The sequence below is a fragment of the Carlito syrichta genome, unplaced genomic scaffold, assembly GCF_000164805.1.
Source record: "Carlito syrichta isolate Samal-C Ts95f unplaced genomic scaffold, Tarsius_syrichta-2.0.1 Scaffold307755, whole genome shotgun sequence".
NCBI lineage: Eukaryota > Metazoa > Chordata > Mammalia > Primates > Tarsiidae > Carlito > Carlito syrichta.
Window position 1 is genome coordinate 82,291 of NW_007251851.1, and position 13,504 is coordinate 95,794.

At 42.1% G+C, this 13,504-nt stretch overlaps 1 protein-coding gene across 3 annotated transcripts in view; it reads right to left on the reverse strand.

Moving 5' to 3' along the window:
- Positions 1-1,440: 1,440 nt before the first annotated feature.
- Positions 1,441-13,504, reverse strand: part of INIP (INTS3 and NABP interacting protein) — a 40,602-nt gene continuing 28,538 nt past the window's right edge. For 2 of the 3 annotated variants that reach the window (XM_008064592.2, XM_021715818.1), the window contains exons 4-5: positions 10,804-10,894; positions 8,422-9,649 (exon numbers count right to left, since the gene is read on the reverse strand). In XM_008064592.2, coding sequence (XP_008062783.1) covers positions 9,554-9,649; positions 10,804-10,894 — 187 coding nt within the window. In that variant the 3' untranslated portion in view covers positions 8,422-9,553. Of the gene's footprint in view, positions 1,723-8,421; positions 9,650-10,803; positions 10,895-13,504 lie in introns of those variants that run through there. The other variant, XM_021715819.1, reaches the window with a different exon arrangement.

Below are 13,504 nucleotides of genomic sequence, written 5' to 3' on the forward strand. Positions count from 1 at the left end.
CTCGACCGGCTGGGCTCAGACGAACCTTGCACCTCAGCCTTCTAAGTAGCTGGAACCACAGGCACGTGCCACCACACTTGGCTAATTTTTTGATTTATTGTAGAGACAAGGTCTCACCAAGTTGCCCAGGCTGGTCTCGAACCCCTGGACTCAGGCAATCCTGTCACCTCCACCTCCCAAAGGGCTGGGATTACAGGCATGAGCCACCACACCTGGTTAATGGCTTAACCATTTGTAAATGTAGTTTAGTGGCATTATGTACATTCACATTGTTGTGCAACCAAACTATCCATCTCCAGAACGCTTTCATCCTGTACTGAAAATCTGCACCCTTTAAACAATAACTTCTCATCCTTCCCTCCTGCCTTCCACTGACACTGTTTACTTACATGAATTTGACTACCTTAGGTAACTCATGAGTCATACAGCATTTGTCATTTTGTGTCTGGCTTATTTCAGTTAGCAAGTCTTATGGGTTCCTCCATCTTGTAGCATGTATCAGAATTTAATTCCTTTTTAAGGCTGAATAGTATTCCATTGTATGGATATATATTTAGTTTACCCATTTATTCACTGATGGATACTTGGGTTTTTTCCACCTTTTAGCTATTGTGAATAATGCCACCGTGAACATGGGCATACAAATATCTGTGCAAGTCCTTGCTTTCAGTTCTTTTGTGTATATGCCCAGAAATGGAGTTGCTAGATCAAATTATGGTAATTCCATGTTTAATATTTTGAGGAACCATCATAGTTTTTCACAGAGCATGCACCATTTTGCATTCCTACCAGCAGCGCACAAGAGTTCCAATTTTTCCACATCCTCCCCAACATTTGTTATCATATATATATATATATATATAGTAGCCATCCTAATAAGTGGGAAGTGGTACCTCATTGTGGTTTTGATTTACATTTCCCCAATAATGAGCAATGTTGACCATCTTTCCATGTGCCTTATTTATTTTTAACGGCTAACTCTCGCTGCTGTGTTGAATTCTGTCAACTATGGGTAGGATGGAGGGCAAGGGAAAAACATGGAAGGTGGAAGGCCACCTATCAGGCTATTGCAGTAGTCTAGGCAAATGATGATGGTGACTTGGAACAAGATGATCTAGGAGGAGGTAGTAAGAGTTCTTGGGATTCTGGGCATATTTTAAGGCTACAGCTGATAAATTTGAAAGAGGAACACAAAAGAAGAATCTAGAATGACTCCTATGTTTATATCCATGCAAGTGGCCATTTACTGAGATGAGGAATGTTGAGGGAAGAACATGCTGGGAGAGTAAGACATCAAGAGTCTGGTGTGGGGCGTGTTAAGTTTAGATCCCTACTGGACTTCCACATGGAGATGCTGACAATAGTTATGGGAGTTGGGAGATCAAGGGTGCTTCAGTCATCTTTTGCTGCATAATAAATTACCCCAAAACTTAAAAGGTATAAACGGCAATGATTTATTATTTCTTACAATTTTGTGTGTTGATTGGACTCAGCTGGACAGTTCGGCTCTGTCTGGTCTGTGCAGTATCAGTTGGAGTCAGTCATTTGTGCATTCAGCTGGTGGCTGGACTGAGCAGGGAGGTCCAAGAAGGCCTCACTCACATGTCTGACACCTCAGTGCTCCATGTGGCCTCTCCATGTGGCCTCTCCAGTGGTTAGCTTAGGCTTCCTCACAGCATGGTGGTCACAGGGAATCAGACTTCTTACACAGTGGCTGGTTGTCTAGAGGACGGAAGCAGCTGTCAAGCCTCTTAAAGGTAGGTCCAAACTGACATGGCATCTCTTTTGCCATATCCCTTTTTTTTCAAACAAGTCACAAGGCCCACACATATGTGAGGGAGGAGAAACAGACTCCACCTTTTGATGAGAATAGTGGCATATGCCTACAGGGATGTAAGGACTCAACAGAAGCCATCTTTTGAGACTAACCACCACAAAGGGAGATATCAGGGCTGGTGATATAAAAGTCATCAAAAGATAGCTGGTCCCCGGTTGGGTGCACTGGCTCAAGCCTGTAATCCCAGCATTTTGGGAGGCCGAGGCAAGAGGATTGTCTGAGCCTGTGGGTTCGAGACCAGCCTAGGCAACTTGGCGAGATATCGTCTCTACATAAATCAAAAATTAGCTGGGCACAGCAGTGCGTGCCTGTAGTTCCGGCTACTTGGAAAGCAGAGGCAGAAGGATCGCCTGAGCCCAGGAGGTCAATGCTGGAGTGATCGTGAGTGTGCCACTGCACTCCAGCCTAGGCCATGGAGTGAGACTCCAACTAAATAGAGAGAGAGAGAGAGAGATAGAGAGAGAGAGAGAGAGAGAGAGCGCTGGTCCCTAAAGCCAGGCTACTGAATAAGATTACTCAGGGAATGACTGTAGATAGAGAAGTGACTGAAAAGGCTGATTGCTAGGGTATTCCAACCTTTTGCCTTTGGAAGGAGGGGAAGCCAGCTGATGAGACCAAGAAGGAATAACCAATAAGATAGGAGGAAAACCAGGAAGTCTGGTACTGATGAAGTCAAATGAGATAGTGATTCAAGAAAGAGGTAGTGATATGAAAAGTTTAGGTAATACAGAGGTAAAAACTAACAATCAGATTTGATCAAGTGAAAATGGTGATCTTAAAAGGATAATTTCAGTGAATTTGTGGAGACACAAGCTTGCATAGAGTGGATCCCAAAGACAATGGGAAGAGAGGAATTGGAGACAGGTGGTACAGACAACAGGTGGCACTAACTCCTCTGAGGAGTATTATGCAGAGAAACAGAAAAATGGAGCAGTCATGGAATGGATTATACGTTAAAGGAAGACAAATATAGACAGTTCAAAAAGGAGCATCCATTACAATAAGAAGGGCAAAGTATATGGTCACAAATGTAGGAAGAGTCACAGTGGGAGATGCCATAGACACAGTAAATACACTCTGGTGGTGAAGGGCCAGGGTAGTCCAGGCTTAAAAAGAACGTAAGATCACTGGAAGGTGCATACAAATATGTAAGAAGCATGTGTCTGTGAAAATGTAGCAAGAGAAGGAGGTAACAATGTGAAACCCCAAGGCAGGTAACTGCTGAACAGAATGCAGACACTGGGGAGAAGGAGGGTGGGGATATCCAATTCCAGGTCCAGGGTGTGGTGACCAGAGTGGAGAAGGCAGCCTTAGGGGCAGAAAATGGCAAGGACCTGGAGGACCTGGCATGGTGGCTCATGCCTGAAATACCAGCTACTTGAGAAGCTGAGTCAGGAGGATCACTGGATTCCAGGAGTCTGAGACCAGTGAACAAGGATCGGAAGGAGGAGGGTATTGTTCAGCTCATACATACTAAGGTGGCTGTCGATGCTCCCAGGATAACAGCAGGAGAAATGCTGAGGATATGAAGCCTGTGAGGGATAGGAGGGAGTGCCACACAGCACTTGGCAATGATGACGCTGGGGTGGCCATGGCTTTTTTTTTTAAGAAGGGAGGAGACATAAGTTTTTAAGAAGTGAATTATTATTATTATTACTATTATTATTATTGAGTCAAGATCTTGCTCTGTCACCCAGGATGGAGTACAGTGGTATGATATAGCTAACTACAGCCTCAGCCTTCTGAGGTCAAGCTATCTTCCTGCCTCAGCCTCCCAAGTAGCTAGAACTACAGGGGCACACCATCATTCCTGGCTAATTTTTTTTTTTTTTTGTAGAGACAGGGGCTCATTGTGTTGCCCAGGCTGGTCTCAAATTCCTGGGCTCATGTGATCCTACCACCTTGGCCTCCCGACATCCTGGGATTACACAGGTAAGCCACTCTGCCAGGCCAAGAAGTGAATTTTGAAATGAAGTTAAAACAATATTCTGGAGTGGCAATGGTGCGTGAGCCAGAAACTACCTGAATCCACAGCCAGCATGTGAACTTAGGAGCTTCCTCCTCCTGAGAGGTACAAAAGACTTGTGGATCTCTCAAGAAAGTCAGGTATCAGTAAGAGTGGAGACAAGGAGGCACTGGGGAAAAGTGGGAAATGCATAGATATTGTCCGGTGATCGAACCAAAGAACTCCCAGAAATCACAGGAGGGAAGGCACCAGGAAAGTATGTGTCATGGAAGAGTTCAGGTCAACAGGTGTAGGGGAGGAGCGTGAACAGCAAGGGAAGAGACGCACAGGCAAGTGGCTCTGGTGATGACTAAGAAGAGCATAAGAAAGTAGGAGAGGGAGCATTGTGTGGTCATGAGATCGGAGTTTTGGAATCCTGCTTAGGTATGTGGCTAAGAGGCTAGCAAGTTAGTGTGTCGTGTATCAGGATATTTATGTGACAAGTGACAAAACACCTACTTTAATCCAGCTTAAATTATAATGAGATTTTTTTTAATCTTCCAAACTGGAAATTCCAAAAGAAGGGTAGCTAGCATCCTAGGGATTATTTGATTCAGCGGCCCAATGATGTCATCAAGGGCCCAGTTTCTCTGCTGTACCTTTCAGGTAGTAGCGTCAACCTAAAACTGGCTCCACTGCATGGTCACAAGATGGCTGCCAACAACACTGGGGACTGTATGTTTCCTTTCACACATCTAGAGAGAAAGAGTCTATTTGATAATATTGTCAGAAAAGTGAGAATGCCTCTTTTCCTTGAGCTCAACAAATCTCTCCTGGAGTCTCATTTGAGTAATGTGTCCAATCCTGAACCAATTCCTACGATCTGGAAATACCACGTGTTGACTGGGGGGCACTAGTTACCAGAAGCAATCATCACAGGAAATTACCCTGATTGGTGGGGAATGAAAGGTACACTCACGCTGTTGGAGCAGAGTCAGCATCCCCTGAAGGACATTGGCTGTTGAGAAAGGAGTGTGGCCAATAGAAATCTGTGTATTGTTAGGAAGGGGGAAAAGAAGAAGTAATGCTGAATAGATTCCTAAGAGTATCCACCTCACTACCTCACCAAGCTGGCAGGAAAATTAAATGGATACTTTGTGAAGATGCCTTGCTTTTTCCTTCTGAAATGGTTCTTGGAGGTAAAGACACAGAAGAAACCTGAAGGAAAGAAGAAAAGTGGATGGGGAGGAGGTAAGCAGAGAGAAATTTGAGAAGGATCCAAAAAGTCAATGCAAGAGGCAGTGAAGGTAGATGGGCTGGAGATGAGAGTGGATGTGTACAGAACACATCTGTCTTGATTCTCAGAAGAGGAATATTCTTTTGACACCTCCCAAGTTCCTCTTTTCCAAGAGCTGATGAGGGACAAATGGGTTCATCGCTATACCTGCCTATGCCCCCAAATGTTCAGTGGCTCCCAGCTGTGTACTGAACTAAAGCTATTTGCTTCACCCTGGAATTCAGCACTCTGGATTAGGAATCAAGCCTGTTAGCCTCGTTTCTAATTATCTGCCTATACAGATCTCTCTGTGCTCCAGACAAATTGGACTTTTGGTTGCTTCACGATGGCTCCGGAACCTGCTCTCCTTCTGTCTCTGTGCAGGCGCTTTCTCTGCTTTGAATGTTGCTCTATCTTCCCTGGTTGAAACCTTCCATCTTGAAAGCCAAGTTCATATGCTTATTCTCTGATGTAGCTTTCGTTGGTCCCTTCAGGCTCATGTCCTCATTCTCTCCTCACCAGGTTGTTCCCAGTGTTTATTATTTTTATTTTTTTATTTATTTTTGAGTCGGAGTCTCACTCTGTCGCCCAGACTGGAGCGCAGTGGCCGCTTCCAGCCACCGTAGCCTCGACCTGCTGGGCTCCAGTCATCCTTCTGCCTCAGCCTTCCGAGTAGCCGGAACTACAGGCATGAGCTACCACGCCCAGTTGAATTTTTTACTTATTGTAGAGATGAGGTCTCGCTGCCCAGGCGGGTCTCGAACCCACGGGCTCAGGCAATCCACTCACCTCAGCCTCCCAAAGGCGCAGGATTACAGGCTGAGCCACCGAGCCCAGCTCAGTGTTTGTTATTAGTGTGCTTGTCTCACATGCTCTAGATTGTCAGATTCTTGAGGACAGTGACTGTTCTCATTGTCCATGTTCATTCTTTATTTGCTCGTTTAAAAAAATCTGTGGCCAGTTGTAGTGGCAGCACCTGGAGTCCCGGGACTTGGGAGATCGAGGTGGGAGAACAGCCTGAGCCCAGGCGTTCATGTCCAGCCTGACATGAACATAGTGAAACCTGTCTCTAGCATGCGGGGGTGAATAAGAACAGCATTCAGTAAATATTGGTTGAGTTGAATGCTGCTGAAATGGGACTTGCTAGCTGATGGGATTCCAGTAATGGGGTTAAGCTGCACTGATGAATTCACAGTCCCTCAGTTGACCTTCTGGTCTCCCTTACTCTGATGAGCCTTACACTCACATAAAAGCTGAGCTTTCCCTGCCGAAGTGAAGGAAATAACTGAGACAACTTAGTGAGACAGCTTGTAGATTGGTCAGGAAAAAAAAAATTGGCCTTTGAAATTATTGAGTCATTTCAGTTTTTATTCCAGGGTTATACAAAGTATTGTCATCTGTATTATTTAGGAGTAGCTTTCAACTTTTCTGCCATGTGGTGAAAAACATTTCATATCACAACTTAAATCATATATATACTTTCATTCACTTGTTCAACATATTGAACACCTACTATATGCCAAATTCTATTATGTGTGGAATACAGTAGTGAACGAAGTAAAACAGGGAGAAAGAAAAGGAGGAAGAGAAGGGAAGAGACAAAAATCCTTGCCCTCAAAGAGGAAACATACTAGCGTAATAGACAATAAGCAAAATAAGTAAAAACACACATATATGAACAAATAAACAGAAGACTCATGAAACAAAGCCACCAATTACTATATGCAGTACACTCGGATGTTTTCTTTTTCTTTTTTTTTTTTAAATGCCGATCACACTAAGTTGACTTCTTCACTCAGTAATGGGTTGAGATTTACACTTCAAGAAATACTAGCCGGGCTCGGTGGCTCAGCCTGTAATCCTGCGCCTTTGGGAGGCTGAGGTGAGTGGATTGCCTGAGCCCGCGAGTTTGAGACCCGCCTGGGCAGCGAGACCTCATGTCTACAATAAATCAAAAAATCAGCCGAGCGTGGTAGCGCATGCCTGTAATTCCGGCTACTTGGAAGGCTGAGGCGGAAGGATCGCCGGAGCCCAGCAGGTCGAGGCTGCGGTGGCCGAAAGCGGCCACTGCACTCCAGTCTGGGCGACAGAGTGAGACTCCAACTCAGAAAAAAAAAAAAAGAAATACTGGTCTAGATAATTTATGACATAGGCAGAACATGTGGTTCCCATTCTACAGATGGAGAAACATGCAGAGAAGCTAAGTGAGTTACCCAAATTCACCCACAGTCAGAGGGACACTGCTGAAACTTCACCTCAGGGCTTTCTGAGTCTACTGCTGCCCTCTCCATCGCCCTCTGCAGTCCTTGCAACTGGTTCAGTTCCCACTTCTCTTTGATATGAAATCTTGACCTTTGCCTGGGGTGCTCTTCCCTCTCTTGCCAGGTAAAATCATACAGATACTTCTAGGCCCATCCAGGATGCCTCTCTTGTGTTACTACTGCATTCTGGCTTGCTTTATAACTACTGGTGGACCACAACAGGATCCTCTTCACTGTGACCTCCTTAAAGAGCAGGTCGCACTTATCTTTGTGTCCCTCAAAGCACAGTGCTTTACAGAGTGGGGACTGACAAACACATAGGGAACTGAATTGAATTTGTAAGTGGTTCAGAGCGGAGGGACAGAGGAAAGTGCTTCTAACCAGGACTACATGATTTAGGCCAAATCTGTTTAAAAGGCTGAGTCTAGAAAGGATATCACTGGTAAAAAGATCTCCTTACCTAAGTTACAGTCACACATTAGGCAGAGACTTCAATAGTGTAAAAACTATACATATGTTTTATCTCCCTAGAGACAGATTTAGAACCATGTCAGTATGTTGCAGATTACAGAGAACAGCAACTTGGTGAAATTAATTCAAGAAAATCAGCCAGGTGCGGTGTCTCACGCCTATAATCCCAGCATTTTGGGAGGCCGAGTAGAGAGGATTGCCTGAGCCCACAGGTTCGAGACCAGCCTGGGCAACTTGGCGAGACCTCATCTCTATAATAAATCAAAAATTAGCTGGGCATGGTGGCATGTGCCTGTAGTTCCAGCTACTTGAAAGGCTGAGGTGGAAGGATCATCTGAGCCCAGCAGGTCAAGGCTGCAGTGGCCATAAGCATGCCACTGTACTTCAGCCTGGGCGACAAGAGTCAGACTTTGACTCAAAAAAAAAAAAAAAAAAGAAGAAAGTGAGTTACCTTATAAAAGGAAGGCCAAGGAGTAACTGAGGGACTAGAGAAAGGACCTCAGCAGCAAGAGTAAGGTTATCTTTACTGTGACGGTGACCATTACAATGGGGACACCTGCCACCTCACCCAGATGAAGGAAATCAGTTCAAATGCTCAAGAGTAGGATGGAGCTATGTGGTTGGTGAAATATTTAGGGAAGGAAAAGAAACTCTCTGAAAAGAAAGTAGAATTTTGACTAGAGGATGGGAATCAAGGCCAAGATAAGGTCATTTATAAAAAGTTATATAAAATACTATATCTATGATATAGTATAAATATAATTTTAATCCTATTAAAAGTTAAAAAAAATACAGGTTTTAGCTAAATGACTGCTAAGTTTCAGGGATATACAGACCCATGTATACAAGCAAATCATGAAAATTTTGTACAAGTATGTTATAGAATTCTCTAACCCATGATTTTCAGATTTTATTTTCAATCAGATTCTAATTCTGTAGGACTAGGGTAGGGAAGTGGGGACTACATATTTAAACAAGCACCTCAGTTTCTGTTAAAGATCAGTCATGCTGAGACACTTGTTTAACCTAATTCCTTCCTAAAGTAATTAAAAAGGGGCTCAACTTGCGTAAGTTTTAAATTAGAACAATAAAACCACACAGGCACACTGTTTATGTGGTGACACTAAATAAGAGCATGTACAAATTTTAAATCCACCACATTTTTGTCATTGTTTTTAATAATATTTAGTCACATCATTTATAATGGCCTATGTTTATAAAAGGCTTAAGACTAGTTGGTAATTTAGTCTTATCTTGGGTTTCCTTTTAAAATTGAAATTAGGAGAAGTAGTTATGAGTTCACAAAGAGTATTTCAGGATGATGATATGTTGACTATAAACTCAAAAGGTACACTGACACTGATCCTATAAACAGCAACTATGAATGTCACTTATTTAAGCCTACCAATTCATATTTTTAAAAAGCACCCTTGTTTCTTTAAAGCTAAGCACTACAAATGGTTCTTGAAATATCTGTCACAGACATGATATTAATATATTCAGTCAAACTTGTTGGGGGCTGGGAGCATTGCAAAGAAGTTAGTCACAGGCAGCATCATCAGTTCCTCAGATGACACGGATTCCAAAGCTCTCACCGTCCTAGTTACTCTTCTCTTTGCTTTCACTGACATATTCCTTTCTTTTAAAGAAGCAAGACGTACAAAAGTTCGCCAAAATTCTGGAAGTCACAGTTTGTATAGCACTGAAAGATAGTAGCTTTGGCATCTGATATTACAAAGTCACTTTCATCACAAATACTTTCTTCATTCTGGGTCAAGACGAGGTAAAACGGGAAGAATAAGATTCCCAAATGCAGAGTCTTGCGTTATGAAGTATCCAGATGAATGTGCATGAGCATGCTGGGAAAGATTTTTTCAGAAAGGTAATTAAGCTATTTAGAATCACAATTTTTCAACCAAGGCATTAAAATTACTTATCCTTTCTGAGTGCTTGAGACCACATTTATTTACAACTCAGTTCCTATGCTGCTAATTTTGTTTAAATACTCCAGAGATGAACGATAATACAGAATTTGGATTAACAAGTTGCACCAGGTACACATTTGTCATCCCCACCCTCTCCTCTCAATTCTCCACAGTCAATGAGTCAACAACATGAACTGCTTTGTTCTTTAAAATGAGGAAAACTAGCATCAAAGGTCCCAAAGTACTCTGTTCTTGGCCAACAAAGCAGAACTTGAGAAAGGGTAGCAGTTGGAAGGAGAGGGGGAAAAAGTAGTGATTACTAATTATTAAAATACTAACATTTTGTAGAGAATGGTGGAATGTAAAAACAGAAAACCACCAGCAACTTTTCTCTGTCATTAAAAAAAAAGGAGTTTTTAGGTCATCTAAAGTGATATGGTCTTTGAAATGTTCCTTCCAATTCTAGAATTCTAAGGTTTCAAAGCACAGCAATTAAATTACGTCTATGAAAAAAACGACGTCTTGTCTAAGGTCTCTGAGAGTCTTAAATTATCAAGATGAATGTAACACTAAAACAGTTTATTACTCTGAAGAAATTTTTTTTAACTGATAAAGCATCACATTCCTAATCCTACAGTAAGAGTTAGCCTTTAAACATTTCCTGCACAACAGTTGTGCTAACCATTAATAAAATAATCCAAACAACAATAAATAAGCCAATATGACTATCAAAGGATGAAATGACATGGCAAATTTGAAAATACATATGTATTATTAAATTAGCTAGTTCAATTTTTAAGATCATTCTTGCCCATCCAAATATTCTAAACTCTTTTGTGCACAAGCAATCCCTTGGCAAGTACAGCACAGAATCAATCATGACGGCGTCAACGCCATAAAGACACTTTCATTACTGCTGTGTGGGTCCTTCACGTCCTTTGGGCTTGACTGAACATCAGCAAACCATTGCAATTATGTGTGGAACATTTTTATTGACGTTGCTCCACTAAAATATAAAATAACTACTGTGCTGGCTTCTAAAACCCAGGACATCTCCAAAGAGACCAGAACGGTTACATTTTGCTCACCTGCAAAGCTGCCTTCTGCTGGGCTGCAATATGCTGCTGCTCTGCGTGATCCCGGAAGTCCTTATTAAGGGAGGGTCTTGAGAGAGCAATGCTAAAACGGGAAGCTCAGTTATTTGGCTGCTGAAGGCAAAGGCATTCTGACTTTTTTTTTTTGATGGAAGTAAATTATTTTTTTTAATTGAAGTATAGATGACAAATAAAAATAGCATATATTTGCAGTGTGTGCAGTATTTTAATATTTGTATACATTGTGAAATGGCTAGATCAAACTAACATATCCCTCACCTCCCATACTTACCATTTTTAGTTGTGGGAACAATTAACATCTATTCTTTTGGGCAATTTTCAAGTATACATCATTAACTATAGTCACCATGCCGTACAACCTGTCTCTTAAAGGGATATCCCTACTTCTGAATCACATTTTTCATTATATATTCTTTATGGGGATAAAAAAGACCTCCCAGAATAAGTCTTTTTTCCTCCCACTATGTACATTAATTTATATGGAGAAAGCCAATGTTACTGACTGGGATTTCAAATGATCTTTTTTTTAAAAAAAATTGAAGTTTATGGTCCCCTACTTTCAAGCAGTCTATCAATCATGATCCCTATTAACATTATTTTAAAAAACAGTTAAGTCACATATATTTATCAACAGTAAAACCACACTTTTTATATGATAATAATTAAACTTGATTTATCGTAGTCGTGTTCCACATAGGTTAAGCTATTATAAATAAATAATCTAACTTAAAGGCACTTATTCACCAGATTCCAAAGCAGCTACTAGATGCCTGGCTCTGTGCTAAATGCTAGGGGCACACAAATAATGCAAGACAAAGTTCACAGACAACAGCAGTCATGATGAGATGTGATGCATGCTGTAATAGGGGACTTCACAAGAACACAATATAGCTAGAAAAATAATGGTCAGGAGAAAAAATGTAGCCCTTATCCTAATAGTAACAGGAGACCCCAAAGAGTATTAAGCAGCAGGGGAGTAGAAGTATGACACTACAGTTCAGAAAGACCACTACCGACAGTGTTGGTCACCTCCTCAACAGCTGTAGTACCCTTCCTCCTTGCTAATGAAACCCAAACTAGGTTCAGTTATCAGTGGTCATATGCATCAGGGCAGGCCAGGCTCATGTCCCAGGGGGTGGACCTTTCAATGCCATTCCCCTTGCTGGTTTCTGGTTTAGGCAAGAGAAAAGTACATAATCTGGGCAACCAGACTTGATAGGTGATCTGTCAGAGCATGTGGGAACATTTTCCTTACTCTTACATACCACAAGAACCTTTCTGGTTTTTGCCTCTACAAAAGGCAAGGCAGGAGGATTCTGGCAAGGCAGAATTGCCTAGTGACTATGATGCTTAGACTACTGCAGTCATATTCTGACCTACACAGAGCCACTGGCCCATAGAGTAAAGCAGAAAGGAAAGATAAAGGAAGTTGAATCACTGATGACACTGTTGTGGTCACTCATTAAGACATTTTGGAATGACCTTACTTTCACACTCCTGGTTGACAAATATACTAAAATGTCAATACCAATTTTGTTGCTTTTCTGTTACTTCCAGATTAAGCCATCCTGCCACAACTGATGAGTGTATTCAAGATGAGTAAGACCACAGGAAATTTAGTGAGAAAGCAGTAAAGTAATTAAGGTCAGAAATGAGACTGGCCAGGAACCATGAAAGTATCAGTAGCAATGAAGAAAAATGGACAGATTTAAGGCTACTTGGAAGGCTGAGGCAGAAGGATCGCCGGAGCCCAGCAGGTCGAGGCTGTGGTGGCCGGGAGCGGCCACTGAACTCCAGTCTGGGCAACAGAGTGAGACTCCAACTCAAAAAAAAAAAAAAAAAAGAAAAGAAAAAAGAAAAATTTCAAAGTATTATCACAAGAAAATTGTAAATGCTTGGGGGTAGAAGTGAAAGAGAATAATAATTAGAGTTCACAACTTCTGACTTAGGTAACTAATAGTAGTTACCAAACTACTATTTACTGAGACAGGAAATCCAAGAATATTAAGCAGCAGATTGGAGAGAGGGAAAGGAGGATGAGTTCAATCTGGGTCACACTAAAGGTGAAATGCCTGTGAGAAACTGAAGAAGAGATGTCCGGGAGGCAGTAGTGGTGCTTTGAAGAAAGGACTGGACTTGAGCTGCAAATGCGTAAGTTATCAGCATGTAAACAACAGGCTGTGGGAGTGGATGCAGCTGTCCATGCAAAATGTAGATTGGGAATCCTGGTCTGGAACAGAACTCAGAGGAATGTCAAAACTGAAGGGTCAGGTGGTGGAGAAATGTCTGCAAAAGAAATCAAGATGGTCTCCTCATATTGCTTTTTGTATTCTAAGAGTAAGCAAATGGAAGCCAAGGAAAGAGTACTTTTTAAGAAAGAGGGAGTAGCTTGTAATCCCAGCTACTCAGGAGGCAAGGTGGGAGGATTGCTTAAGCCTGGGAGTTCAAGGCTGTAGTGAGCTATGATAGTACCACTGCACTAGCCAGGATGACAGAGCAAGACTGCATTCCTGTTTGGAAGGAAAGAAAAAAAAGAAGAGGGAGTGATCACTGATGTCAAATAACTCTAAGATGTCTGGTCTGCCTCAGCAAACATTTTTTCTTTTTTTTGAGTTGGAGTGTCACTCTGTCACCCAGACTGGAGTGCAGTGGCCACCCCCGGCCACCGCAGCCA